Source organism: Bos grunniens, chromosome 14 (genome assembly GCF_055505025.1).
Source record: "Bos grunniens cultivar Pamir isolate PY7600 chromosome 14, Bosgru_T2T1.0, whole genome shotgun sequence".
In the NCBI taxonomy this organism is placed as follows: Eukaryota; Metazoa; Chordata; class Mammalia; order Artiodactyla; family Bovidae; genus Bos; species Bos grunniens.
In genome coordinates this window covers 48,934,543-48,949,453 of record NC_141178.1, presented here as the reverse complement: position 1 = coordinate 48,949,453, position 14,911 = coordinate 48,934,543, and the positions used below count along the sequence as shown (strand labels likewise).

Sequence of the window (14,911 nt, the reverse complement as noted above, 5' to 3'; positions counted from 1 at the left end):
AGTCTGATGGAGAGGTCAAATGAAAAACAATTCTCAGTGTGAAAAGCATAGATATATTCTAGCATAGATATGTTCTTTGGGAGTGTGAAGTGGCAGCGTCTTATGATCCAGGGAGTTGGGGAAGACTTCAAAGAGAAGGTAATGTACTTTGTGGGTCCCCAAAGGGAAGTATGGGCACTGCTTAGATCTCTATAGATTAAATATAGGCTCAAACCACCTGTCTCAGAACAATAGGACTCACTTCCCTATAGTTAGCAAAAATTATGCCTGCACCTATATTGATTTGTCTATAATGAACAGCTTTACTGATAAACATGTATATTGTAGTAGACTTGCTTGTAATTCCAACAAATCCAATAAATTGATGATATCTATATGTGAGGTTAGGAATGAGAAAAATTCAGAGACTAGATATGTAAGTAATCAATATAATACCCTAGTAAATTCTAGAGATAAAATGTGTTGAAATTATGATTCTTCATCACTGCACGTAACACATTAGTGACTATATTTAATAGCCTAATTAGCAGTAAAATTTTATGAGTTAACATCACCATGAGAACATTCCCTTCTACATTACTGAGTTTTATCTGTAAATTTGTAACATGACCACAATCATCTCGAGGTATTTTTACACATTTTATTCAATGAGCCTAAATGAACTTAAACTAATTAGATTTTCACTGCCAGTCTTGGTTTTGTAAGTTTGAACCCATACACCTTCAGAGAACTCGTGTGGTCTGGGGTGGTGCAGACTTGAAATCGCTTTACAAACACAGAGATGTACCAGAGAGAAAAATTCTTTAGCTGTGTCTGAAGTCTTTCCTAAATGGTTATTTCACAACGTTTAACGTGAACTATTTCTCTAAATGACTAAAAAGCATATATAGTAAGACTCGTTTCTGGATATTTGCAGAACTCCTAGTTATAACTATGCGCCCAATATGGACAAACACTGGATTATGCAGTACACGGGACCCATGCTGCCCATCCACATGGAGTTCACAAACGTTCTACATCGCAAACGGCTGCAAACTTTGATGTCAGTGGATGATTCTGTGGAACGGGTAAGCCCGTGAACCGGCCCCAGGGATGGGCTTTGGTCCAGCTCCCCTTGTGCAGATGCATTCTTGCCAACCCTGCTTCTGTAGTAGTTGTTGTTTTTCATTTTGCGAGAGTGTGGGGGCTGGGTATTCTGTGAACTCATCATCCCCCCTCATCTTGTTCTCTTTCTAGGCTTGGTTCTTGTGGAGCCAGTAGCAAAAATGAGTTGATCAAAAATCATAAACCTTTGATCATAAATCAAGGGTTATCACCACAAATACCTTCAGGGGTTAAGCAAATAGTGTAGATAGCTAAAGTAGATAGAGTATAAGGCGATAGGGCATGGTGAGGATCACGGTGAACTCAAATCTAAACTCCCTCATCTAACGCAAGGAACAACTACTCAGCTTCAACTAATTTTGGTCTTGTGAAAATATGGATACAGTATTAAGTCTTCTGACTTTTAAAAGAAGCCAGAAATACAAAAATTGTATTTGAAATTTCCTGAGTTTTACAGATAACATAAACCAAACAAGACATGCCTAAAGGCTGGATGTGACTGGATCAGGCTCAGAGGTAGCCTGTTTTTAATCTTTGATAACTAAATATGAGGGATGATAGTCAAATTTGCTTTAAAATGGATTTTTCAAAGTAAAACCTTAAAGTTTGATGGTAGAGGTTGTTTTGTGTGGTTTTTTTTTTTTTTCAAATAGGCAAAAATAAGCCAGATTAAGAAAAGTTATATAAGAATCAACTGTATTACTGGACTTTTTCCCTCCAGGATTGCAGGCAACTTGAAAAATGTGTATAAATGTACATGTTTGTCAGCCCTATTAAAGCAACTCTTGCCTTCTAAAAATAATGGAAAAAGGATTTGAGGGGAATCATGGCGATGCTATTGTCATCTTATGCCATCACAGTTGTTTCTGACTGAGGTCTGTGCTGTGTTTCAGCTATATAATATGCTTGTGGAAACGGGTGAGCTGGAGAACACTTACATCATCTATACCGCTGACCACGGTTACCATATCGGGCAATTTGGACTGGTCAAGGGGAAATCCATGCCATATGACTTTGATATCCGCGTGCCTTTCTTTATTCGTGGGCCAAGTGTAGAGCCAGGATCCACGTATGTATTTCTCTGTTTCCAACATTCAACTGTCATAGCTCGTGTATGTCTGAGATAATTCGATTACCAATCTCAGGGTCTGGTTTCCTTTAGTCCAAACAAAAAAGGGTGAGTGTAGGTTCATAATTTAGAAGACAAAACCTCCCGCCTGCCCCACCCCTCCCCCAGTCCTGCCACATGCTAAATTAATGTCTACTCTTTCAAGAGAAAGGAAAAATAACTGTATCAATGATTAGCTCTCTCAAACCGACCAGAATCCATGAGACTGTGAACACAGACATAGAGTGTGATTTTAGGTATGTCATCCTTACCTTCTTCGAATCTTTTTTTAAAATGATAACCAGTGCCATCCTCTTGGTTGCTTTTTTAAAAAAACTATTACTGAAGAATTTTTAAAGGAAATTAAATGTTAAGAACTTTAAAGTTTAAATAATTTTAGATACATTTTATTTAATTAAAATGTATTTAAATGAACTTTAAATGAATTTTAAGAAAAGAAGCCTGAAGGACTGAAATTCCATTTCTGTCATCTTAAGTCACTGCATCCCTTTGCATGTCAGTATTCCCATCATAAATGGATTTTGTATGCCCTGCCAGCACATCATAATGTGTAGTGTAAAATGAGATCCTTTACATGAATCAGTTACCGAAAGCGTGAAAGAAAAGAGTGCAAGTAGAATTCAAAACCTGGGATGACCCTTCAAGAGCATCCAGTCTGGACCCCTGATTTCACAATGAAGAAGCTGCACAGACAGGGTACACACGCCCCTCTCAGAGTTCCCCCATCCTGGATGTGACAGCAGTGGGGCCCAGATGCCAGATAATCTGAGTCTCATCTATGTGGCTTGTCTGCTGCTGCATTCCAGTGCATGCTGGGGAGGAAGTGATGGCAATAAGAAGGGCCGCTTTGGAGAATGTTATTATGTCTTTCCCTGGCTTCCCGGATGGCTCAGCAGGTGAAGAATCCACCTGCGATGCAGGAGACACAGGAAATGGGGGTTTGATCCCTGGTTCAGGAAGATCCCCTGGAAGAGGAAATGGCAACCCACTCCAGTATTCTTGCCTGAAAAAAATCCCATGGACAGAGGAGCCTGGTGAGCTACAGTCCACAGGGTTACAAAGAGTTGGACACGACTGGGTGACACATGCAAAGGAGTCATGTGCACACATGCATTGTCTCCAGATCGCTGGAAACTCCTGGGGAAGCATTGGATCTAGAGTTGGAAGGCTTTATGTTTGAAAGGCTAGGCAGCATGCATTTAATTCAAGTATAAAAACCTTGTGTCCTTTTTCAGAAGATTGATTTCAAAGCCCTAGTTCAACAGAGGAGTGATGGACTCTCAGGTTTCAGAAGAAAATACATAGCCTACAAAAGCCAAACATCAGGCCACAATTTGTCTGAGGTGTGGCCAGAACTCAGGGGGACAAGCCTGTCTCCAGCCTGACCCCTGTGACAGTCAGTCTTTCTCTTGGTCCCAGTGGCTGAGCACTCAGGTACCTCCCAGAATCAACCACCATTCCTAGGCAACCAGATGAGAAGCTGCGAAGCAGTGAAGGCCAGGGAGTACTGGGATGGGAAAAACAGTCCTGGTGGGGCCCTCCACTGGTGCTGGGGCCCAGGCATAACCATCTTGTCCCTTTACAGAGTCCCACAGATCGTTCTAAACATTGACCTGGCCCCTACCATCTTGGACATCGCAGGGCTCGACGCACCTCCTGACATAGACGGCAAGTCTGTACTCAAACTTCTGGACCAGGAAAAGCCAGGTAACAGGTGCGTCAGTTTCCTTCCCCTCAGCCAGCCCCGAGCACACCAGCTCCCAGAGCCAGCCAGCAGCCAACAGAAGTGGAGGCAAAATACCCTCCGCCCCCGGGGATCGCCTTGAGCTGAGCACCTCCTCCGTTGTTTGTGAATGGCGTGATGATGGAGATGCTGTCCTGGTCTGCGGGAAGCGAGGGGTGTTGCTTTAAATAAACTGTTAGCACAGATCCATTTGGAAAAGTGTCCCAGTGCCAACAGTAAATATTATTACTTTGCTTCCAGGTTTCGAACAAACAAGAAGGTCAAAATTTGGCGTGATACATTCCTCGTGGAAAGAGGGTAATTATTGGTTCCTGGGGTGCTTCTGGGAACGAGTCTTTGTGGGCAGCTCTCCCTGCTGGGAATGTTTTTCCCCCTTATTTTGGTTTACTAAGCGTGTGGATTTCGTAAACCTAGTCATAAGACTCATCCTCCTCTGGCCAGCAGAGTAATGATGGCTGAGTCAGAATTGCAAAGATGGGACCACAGTCTTTATGAGGCCGTGGATTCCCACAGCATGTGTCCACCTCAGTTCCTAAATGAACCGGTTAATTGACTTTCTCAGTTATCCCTTCCAGGTTCTGCCTGATGCCCTTCCACTTCTTTTCCTTATGTGCCTTTCCTAGTTTTGAATAGACAAATAGATGAGATTGTATTAATAACTGTTCCAGAGTCATTTCTGGGTTTCTCCTTTCTATTTGTAATGTCCATTGTCTTTGTTTTTCTCCATGCTTACCCTAGGCAAGAGAAAAACATTTCTATCATTGCTTTTTAACAAAAATGAACTTTGAGCCTATAAAGCTGAACATTTATGCTCAGAGTTTTGAAATGAAGATTTTGAAGGAAGTGATTTTCCTTCCCTGATCTCTCATCTTCATAATTCCCAGCTTGTAATTTTCCCAAAGGACTCATAAAATGTTGGGCTCCTGTGGGTAGAGACTTGATAACTATTTATTGCTTTTTGGAGAGTGTGGAGTCATGTGACAGGGAAGGAAAAAAAAAGACAGGCGTCACAGTGAAGGTCATTTCAGATCACTTCTCACATAAGCTTTTCTTTTTCTGTCAAAGGAAATTTCTACGTAAGAAAGAGGAATCAAACAAGAATATCCAACAGTCTAATCACTTGCCTAAATATGAGAGGGTCAAAGAACTGTGCCAGCAAGCCAGGTACCAGACAGCCTGTGAACAGCCCGGGCAGGTGAGTGACTCAGCATTTCTGTACCATCACTCATTTGCTTCTCCATTTCTGATGTAAAGACTTGCAACATGTCAGATAATGTACATATTGGCACCCCACTCCAGCACTCTTGCCTGGAAAATCCCATGGATGGAGGAGCCTGGTGGGCTGCAGTCCTTGGGGTCGTGAAGAGTCGGACACGACTGAACGACTTCCCTTTCACTTATCACTTTGCTGCATTGGAGAAGGAAATGGCAACCCACTCCAGTGTTCTTGCCTGGAGAATCCCAGGGATGGGGGAGCCTGGTGGGCTGCCGTCTATGGGGTCACACAGAGTTGGACACGACTGAAGCGACTTAGCAACAGCAGCAGCAAGCTTTTCATAGCAGTCATGGAGTGCTCACTGCAACCCCTTTCCACTGACTGAGCAATGTCTGACTGGTCCCAGCTGGGTCTCCTCATCACTGCTTGGGCTTTCTCCATTTAAAAAAGATGGTGCTTCTAGTGAAATTAGCCAACATCAGTTCAAGATATCAGACTTAGGAAATGGATAGTCCTGTGTTAGAAAGTTCAGAGACTGTTTGCATCTAAGGAGAAAACCCCACCCCTCTTAACAGGTGATCAGGACGTGTCAAGAGATAGCTTAATCAAGATCTGAGGCAGATACTGAGCCTCTGGACAGCAAACCACCCCAAGAGCCATGATTGGGTTTCCACACCCTGGAGTAGGATCAGATGTCATCTAACCCGGAGAGAAGGACAGAGTCTGTGACCAAGGTTGAGGAATGAAAAGGGAAACCATATTCTATTCGTTTATTGTTTCTACCTGTGCTCACAAAGTTACTGACATCAAATATTTCATTAGATTCAATCCTCTTCATTTATAGAATATTAAGTAGAGAACTCAGGGCTACCCAGAACACCAAGTGTTACCAATAAGAACTAAAGAATTACCGTGCGGTGAATTAACACAGACCTGTTTTGTTTTGTTTTTTTGGGGAGGGGATGTTATTTCAATTTCTGTGTATTTTTTTTCTTTCCTTTTTTTTGAAATACAAATTTATTTATTTTAATTGGAGGCTAATTACTTTACAATATTGTATTGGTTTTGCCATACATTGACATGAATCTGCCACAGGTGTACATGTGTTCCCTATCCTGAACCCCCCTCACACCTCCCTCCCGCTCCCATCCCTCTGGGTCATCCCAGTGCACCAGCCCCGAGGACCCTGTATCATGCATCAAACCTGGACTGGTGATTCGTTTCACATATGATAATATACATGTTTCAGTGCCATTCTCCCAAACGATCCCACCCTCGCCCTCTCCCACAGAGTCCAAAAGACTGTTCTATACATCTGTTTCTCTTTTGCTGTCTTGCATACAGGGTTATCGTTACCATCTTTCTAAATTCCATATATATGCATTAGTATACTGTATTGGTGTTTTTCTTTCTGGCTTACTTCACTCTGTGTAACAGGCTCCAGTTTCATCCACCACATTAGAACTGATTCAAGTGTATTCTTTTTAATGGCTGAGTAATATTCCATTGTGTATATGTACCACAGCTTTCTTATCCATTGGTCTGCTGATGGACATCTAGGTTGCTTCCATGTCCTGGCTATTATAAACAGTGCTGCAATGAACATTGGGGTACACGTGTCTCTTTCAATTCTGATTTCCTTGGTGTGTATGCCCAGCAGTGGGATTGCTGGGTCATATGGCAGTTCTATTTCCAGTTTTTTAAGGAATCTCCACACTGTCCTCCATAGTGGCTGTACTAGTTTGCATTCCCACCAACAGTGTAAGAGGGTTGCCTTTTCTCTACACCCTCTCCAGCATTTATTGCATGTAGACTTTTGTATAGCAGCCATTCTGACTGGCATGAAATGGTACCTCATTGTGGTTTTGATTTGCATTTCTTTGATAATGAGTGATGTTGAGCATCTTTTCATGTGTTTGTTAGCCATCTGTATGTCTTCTTTGGAGAAATGTCTGTTTAGTTCTTTGGCCCATTTTCTGATTTGGGTCATTTATTTTTCTGGAATTGAGCTGCACAGGAGTTGCTTGTATATTTTTGAGATTAATTATTTGTCAGTTGCTTCGTTTGCTATTATTTTCTCCCATTCTGAAGTCTGTCTTTTCACCTTGCTTATAGTTTGCTTCAGAGAAGGCAATGGTATCCCACTCCAGTACTCTTGCCTGGAAAATCCCATGGATGGAGGAGCCTGGTAGGCTGCAGTCCATGGGGTCGCTAAGAGTCGGATACGACTGAGCGACTTCACTTTCACTTTTCACTTTCATGCATTGGAGAAGGCAATGGCAACCCACTCCAGTGTTCTTGCCTGGAGAATCCCAGGGACGGGGGAGCCTGGTGGGCTGCCGTCTACGGGGTCGCACAGAGTCAGACACGACTGAAGTAACTTAGCAGTAGCAGCGGTATAGTTTGCTTTGTTGTGTGAAAGCTTTTAATTTTAATTAGGTCCCATTTGTTTATTTTTGCTTTTATTTCCAATATTCTGGGAGGTGGGTCATAGAGGATCCTGCTGTGATTTATGTCAGAGTGTTTTGCCTATGTTTTCCTCTAGAAGTTTTATAGTTTCTCATCTTACGTTTAGATCTTTACTCCATTTTGAGTTTATTTTTGTGTACGGTGTTAGGAAGTGTTCTAGTTTCATTCTTTTACAAGTGGTTGACCAGCTTTCCCAGCACCACTTGTTAAAGAAATTGTCTTTTCCCCATTGTATATTCTTGCCTTCTTTGTCAAAGATAAGGTGTCCATAGGTGCATGGATTTATCTCTGGGCTTTCTATTTTGTTCCATTGATCTGTATTTCTGTCTTTGTGCCAGTACCATACTGTCTTGATGACTGTGGCTTTGTAGTAGAGCCTGAAGTCAGACAGGTTGATTCCTCCAGTTCCATTCTTCTTTCTCAAGTTTTGGCTATTTGAGGTTTTTTATATTTCCATCCAAACTGTGAAATTATTTGTTCTAGTTCTGTGAAAAATACCATTGGTGGCTTGATAGGGATTGCATTGAACCTATAGATTGCTTTGGGTAGCATACTCATTTTCACTATATTGATTCTTCCGATCCATGAACACAGTATATTTCTCCATCTATTAGTGTCCTCTTTGATTTCTTTCACTGATGTTTTATAGTTTTCTATATATAGGTCTTTTGTTTCTTTAGGTAGATATATTCCTAAGTATTTTACTCTTTGTGTTGCAATGGTGAATGGAATTGTTTCCTTAATTCTCTCTGTTTTCTCATTGTTAGTGTATAGGAATGCAAGGGATTTCTGTGTGTGGATTTTATATCCTGCAACTTTACCATATTCATTGATTAGCTCTAGTAATTTTCTGGTGGAATCTTTAGGATTTTCTATGTATAGGATCATGTCATCTGCAAACAGTGAGAGTTTTACTTCTTTTCCAATCTGGATTCCTTTTATTTCTTTTTCTGCTCTGATTGATGTGGCCACAACTTCCAAAACTATGTTGAATAGTAGTGGTGAGAGTGGGCACCCTTGTCTTGTTTCTGACTTTAGGGGAAATGCTTTCAATTTTTCACCATTGAGTATAATGTTTGCTGTGGGTTTGTCATATATAGCTTTTATTATGTTGAGGTATGTTCCCTCTATTCCTGATTTCTGGAGGGTTTTTATCATAAATGGATGTTGAATTTTGCCAAAGCCTTTCTCTGCATCTATTGAGATGAATCATATGGTTTTTATTTTTCAATTTGTTAATGTGGTGTATTACGTTGATTGATTTGCGGATATTGAAGAATCCTTGCATCCCTGGGATAAAGCCCACTTGGTCATGATATATGATTTTTTTTAATATGTTTTTGGGTTTGGATTGCTAGAATTTTGTTAAGGATTTTTGCATCTATGTTCATCAGTGATATTGGCCTGTAGTTTTCTTTTTTTGTGGCATCTTTGTCAGGTTTTGGTATTAGGGTGATGGTGGCCTCATAGAATGAGTTTGGAAGTTTACCTTCCTCTGCAATTTTCTGGAAGAGTTTGAGTAGGATAGGTGTTAGCTCTTCTCTAAATTTTTGGTAGAATTCAGCTGTGAAGCCATCTGGTCCTGGGCTTTTGTTTGCTGGAAGATTTCTGATTACAGTTTCAATTTCCGTGCTTGTGATGGGTCTGTTAAGATTTTCCATTTATTCCTGGTTCGGTTTTGGAAAGTTGTACTTTTCTAAGAATTTGTCCATTTCTTCCAAGTTGTCCATTTTATTGGCATATAGTTGCTGATAGTAGTCTCTTATGATCCTTTGTATTTCTGTGTTGTCTGTTGTGATCTCTCCATTTTCATTTCTAATTTTGTTGATTTGATTTTTCTCCCTTTGTTTCTTGATGAGTCTGGCTAATGGTTTGTCAATTTTATTTATCATCTCAAAGAACCAGCTTTTGGCTTTGTTGATTTTTGCTATGGTCTCTTTTGTTTATTTTGCATTTATTTCCTCTCTAATTTTTAAGATTTCTTTCCTTCTACTAACCCTGGGGTTCTTCATTTCTTCCTTTTCAAGTTGCTTTAGGTGTAGAGTTAGGTTAATTTGACTTTTTTCTTGTTTCCTGAGGTATGCCTGTATTGCTATGAACCTTCCCCTTAGCACTGCTTTTACAGCGTCCCATAGGTTTTGGGTTGTGTTTTCATTTTCATTCGTTTCTATGCATATTTTGGTTTCTGTTTTGATTTCTTCTGTGATTTGTTGGTTATTCAGCAGCATGTTGTTCAGCCTCCATATGTTGGAATTTTTAATAGTTTTTCTCCTGTAATTGACATCTAATGTTACTGCATTGTGGTCAGAAAAGATGCTTGGAATGATTTCAGTTTTTTTTAATTTACCAAGGCTAGATTTATGGCCCAGGATGTGATCTATCCTGGAGAAGGTTCCAAGTGCACTTGAGAAAAAGGTGAAATTCATTGTTTTGGGGTGAAATGTCCTATAGATATCAATTATGTCTAACTGGTCTATTGTATCATTTAAAGTTTGTGTTTCCTTGTTAATTTTCTGTTTAGTTGGTCTATCCACTGGTCTATTGTATCATTTAAAGTTTGTGTTTCCTTGTTAATTTTCTGTTTAGTTGGTCTATCCATAGGTCTATCCATGGTCGGGTATTAAAGTCTCCCACTACACAGACCTGTTTTTAAGGAAACTGAGAACATAGGAACACAAACTAATTTAAGTACTCTTGCTTGAAATCTATGCTAGCTGGGAGAAAAACACTATGTCACGATGAGAGGGACTAAATTTCTGCCTAAGTCATTACAACTTAGAACAGAATTGGAAGAAAGAGAAAAAATAACATTTATTGAGCTTTTGCCTTTTGTTAATATGCTGAGCCTAACACATCTTTTATTTTTTTATGGAAAGACATTTTATATATAGCAGTGTGTACATGTCAATCCCAAACTCCCAATCTGTAAGGCACTGTATGCAGTGTTTTATACACATTAGCTCAATTTAATCATCACCCCTGTCAAGAGAGGCATAGTCATTTTCATTTTACAATCTGGGAATCCATAAATTGTCTTATTCTAAAACTTGGGCCACTTTATGCCTTCCAAGGTAAATTTTTAACAAGAGGAAGAGAAGTTCAATTCTGTCTTTTCTTTCCTTTTTTTAATCTGACCTCTGGATAGTCACACAACTAGCCAACACCAGTTCAAGGTATCAGACTCATAAAATGGGTAGCCCAGTTATTATTGAAATGGCCTCGTTTCTTATATGCTTTTTATATGGCATCTAACCATATTGAATAGATGTTCATAATAAACTACTTGACCCTCATCCGCTCTGTATTTCCTTGTGTCTTTTTGTACACAGGAATCTCTTTGAAGTGGAAAAAGGTGAGGAGGGAGGGCTATTGAATTAAGGGATAAAACCAAGGCTTCATAGCACTCTGCTAAGCCTTAATTTTCAAGTGTTTAGTGGAGAAGCTTAGACCTATTCATTATATTTTAATTTGAAGTCTCCAAATCCTTCTTGTGGAAGCTCCAAGTAGTATTATGACTAAAACCTCAGAATTGTTTTGTAGCTCTAAAACGATTTTTATGAGGCAGCCTCAATAGACTAATTTTACTTCTATTCAGGAGTTGGAAATGTTCAGTGTTAAATATATCTCATGCACATTAGTGATCTGGTTGCTATTTCAGCTAAGTGGAGAGACTTATAACCCTTTGAAGATAAGGTTCATGGCCTACCTTTCAGTATACACTTTTGCAAACCTCTCTATATGGCTCATGCTGAAATTTTAATTTATGTCCTCAAGGGCCAACACAGCATAAACTAGATTACTGGCCCCAGCTCTTCACTCATTTGCTAAATGCCAACTATGTTAAAAACTTCACTTTGCTTTTTTTTTTATAGTTTTCTAAACGCATTTTGCCCCCATGAAATGTTTTCATGCGTGGCTCCCTGGAATTTTCCTCTGTTGCTTTGTTAATCACTCTGAATTTGGTTTCTATCACATGGAGAAGGGAATGGCAACCCTCTCCAGTATTCTTGCCTGGAGTATCCCATGGACAGAGGAGCCTGGCAGGTTCCATGGGCTCACAAAGAATTGGACATAACTGAGTGACTAATACTTTCACTTTCACATAAGTATATAAGAACATTAGCAATGATCTCTTTGAGAAGTGCCTGAATTAATGGGCAAAGAATTACACTCGGCACAATGGTGATTTCTCTCTATAGGTGGTGGCAAACCATGCCTTTAGAAGCTGAGAACTTTGAGAAAATTTTGAGCCTCTTCAAGGCAGTTATTAAACCTATAAGTCCAACCTGACATAGCTTGGTTATATTCTATAGAATCTTTGTATGTCGGTTTTTTGCTCTTTCTTTTTGGCTCTACTTTGAAGATTACCTTTTTTTAAAAAATGATAAATTTTCATTTATTATCATTTATTTATGATAATGATTTAAATAAAGTTACCTTTTATTTATTTACTTGGCTGCTTTGGATCTTAGTTTCGACATATGAGATCTCCACTGTGCCATGCAGGATCTCTCATTGTGGCCACGGACTCTGCAGTTGTGGTGCAAGGGTTCAGTAGTTGTGGCATGCAGGCTTTGTCACTCTGAGGTTGTAGGATCTTAGCTCCCTGACCAGGGATCAAACCCATGTCCCCTGCATTGGAAGGCAGATTCTTAACCAGTGAACCACTAGAGAAGTCCCTGAAGATTGTCTTTTTATTTACTATATCATTGGCTTTTAGAAGGGAAGAAAAAGTCCAGAATAATGAGACTGTTCAGGATCAAGATGACAGCCAAGTCTTGAACTGACTTGCTTGGGTTTTCTTTCCTTGACATGGGTTTTACACCTGGCCTGTGCCCTGCTTTTCTTGCTCTCACCAAGGTTAGCTGCCTTCCTTCAAAGGGAACACCCTTGGTTTGACTCTCCATGGAATGTAGAGGAAAAATCAGCACCATTAGCCTGATTCTCTTCACTCCTAATCCCCCAAAAGATAGTGCCTTCCCCTCACTCCTCCAACAGACCCCATGTCTGGTCTCTTAGGATGGTTTGGTACGGTCAATGTGGATTCAGGAAGTGGAGTAAATAAAAGAAGGAGCAGTGTGAAGTTCAGAAGTTTGGGTTAGAATATTGGCATCCACTCCCTTCCAGTTGTATGTTCTTTCAGAAGACGGTTTCTCCTGTGTCTTGGATGTTCTGTCTCTGGAAAGAAAATTGATCTGTGTCTTGGGAGGATAAAGTGCCATCATGTATGTAAAGTTCTAGGTGAGCTTTAAAGTAGTGTGTGAGTATTGTTCCAGGCCATCTTACCTGTTGTTTTCATTCCTATGAAGCCAATAGGGAACGAAAATGGGCCAGAATCCCAGACATTTGGCATCACGTCTCCATCATGTGAACTAAACAACCAGCACGGAGTAATTAAGACAGCATGGACATATGTGTTAGCGTTACTTCCATGTTTCTGAGTTAATACAAGGCTGAGTGTGAATTCCCATCACTCTCTCAGCTGGTGTGACACCCCCACGCTTACTTATGTGCACACTATACACACACACACACACACACATGCATGCACACAGTCATGTACAAGCTCAGCTTCATCTGAAGTTGGTTCAATGGAGAACATAGATCAGTGATGCTCAGTTCTTCTGCACATCAGTATCACCTGAGGAGCTTTTGCAAATACGGATGTCCAGCCTTGCCCCAGACCAATCAGATGAACATGTCTGCAGGGATGGTCAAGGCATGTGTGTTTTTTAACAGCATTACAAACCACAGATCTGGAATCTAAGAATGTCAAAGTTGGAAGGAGGCTTAGAAATCTTCTGATCAAGTGGTATCCTTTTCCTAATAAGGAAATTTAGATCCAGAAAACTTAAGCCACCAACCCAATGTCAAAACCTGCATCTCTTCACTTCATGTTCAAATCTTTTCTTCCCCAGAACATCCTGCCTCTGCAAAAATGTAAGACAGTAGATTTTCTGCTTGAAATTGTCAATGGCATTTGCCTCCATGAATCCCTCACAGCATCTAGGGTAGCAACTCTCAACCATGACCTCAGATTAGAATCACTTAAGCACCTTTGGAAATGCCCATGTTCGAATCTCAGCCCAGACACATTAAATCTGAATCCCTGAGGATGGGGCCCAGGTGGCAGTGTTTTGTTTTGTTTTTTCAAGCTCCTGGGTGATTCCTTTGACCAGCCAAGATTGAAAACCATTCATGCTGGGGGAGGGTGGTCATTTTTTGTTCCTCTTCTAGGTATAGATATTGATTTCTTAAATAGGAGTTACATAAAAGAGAAATTCCCTGGGCATTCCATTTTGAAGTTCATTTTATACATATATTCTCTGTCCTTTACGAGGAAAAAAGCAACTTGTTTTCTTTTTATAGAGCAAATGGCATGTCCTTTTGTTAAATCATTGAATTCCAGCATCTTTGTAATTTAGTTTGCCTTTCTACTATTGTATCAATACAAAATCAAAGATCTGTTAAAATTCTGAAAAGACCTCAGCATCAGGCAAAGAAAATTAAAATGTAGCCTGTTGAGTGTAAACTGGTTTAGTGCCAGGATCTATGCTGTCATCCAAAAATTATCCCTCTGACCAGAGGTCCCTCTGACCCTTTGTGACCAGCTGCAGAGCAGGAATAAAAAGGCATTTGCCAGGAAGGTCTGGCTAGAATTGTTAGTGTGCCAGAAATGCACTGCCTGTTTCCAGAAACCCGCTGAGCCCTGGTGAAGATCACAACATGGCTTGTGGCCATCCCCTCCCCACCTCCCCTTGCCCTGGCTCTCTGAGCTCCAGAGAAATCGGCCAGAAATATGGAGCCTCCAGATGCCATCCTCTGGCTCAACTCTCATCTCAACAGGGAGAGTTCAACTAGCCTCAATATGGAAGGCTAGTCTCCTGCTCTCTTTAGCCTGCACTGAAGGATGAGGCCGAATGGCCGGTCATCTCCCTAGGTGCTTGGCTTCTTTGCCTTTTTCAGAACACAAATCACAGGGTTAAACGTTAAACCATCTTTAGTAATGCTCCAAACAACTCAGAAACAAACGTTGAGGACAGACGCTTTTCCCATCAACTGCATAATGTGATCCCAGCTTATTTAATTCATACTCTCTCATTTCCCACTGTGCCCACCCTGGTCAGGTTCCCCTCTTCCCTCTGTCTCTCTGTTTCTTACTCATTTTTATTGGAATATAGTTGCTTTACAATGTTGTGTTAGTTTCTGCTGTACAGCAAAGTGAATCGGCTAAGTTGTTGTTCAGTTG

At 40.5% G+C, this 14,911-nt stretch overlaps 1 protein-coding gene across 7 annotated transcripts in view; it reads left to right on the top strand.

Moving 5' to 3' along the window:
- SULF1 (sulfatase 1) overlaps window positions 1-14,911 on the top strand; it is a 198,344-nt gene that overhangs the window by 144,803 nt on the left and 38,630 nt on the right. For all 7 annotated transcript variants that reach the window (XM_086335453.1, XM_086335456.1, XM_086335450.1 and 4 more), the window contains 5 exons: window positions 917-1,067; window positions 1,998-2,173; window positions 3,819-3,947; window positions 4,218-4,274; window positions 5,043-5,172. In XM_086335453.1, coding sequence (XP_086191579.1) covers window positions 917-1,067; window positions 1,998-2,173; window positions 3,819-3,947; window positions 4,218-4,274; window positions 5,043-5,172 — 643 coding nt within the window. The remainder of the gene's footprint in view (window positions 1-916; window positions 1,068-1,997; window positions 2,174-3,818; window positions 3,948-4,217; window positions 4,275-5,042; window positions 5,173-14,911) is intronic.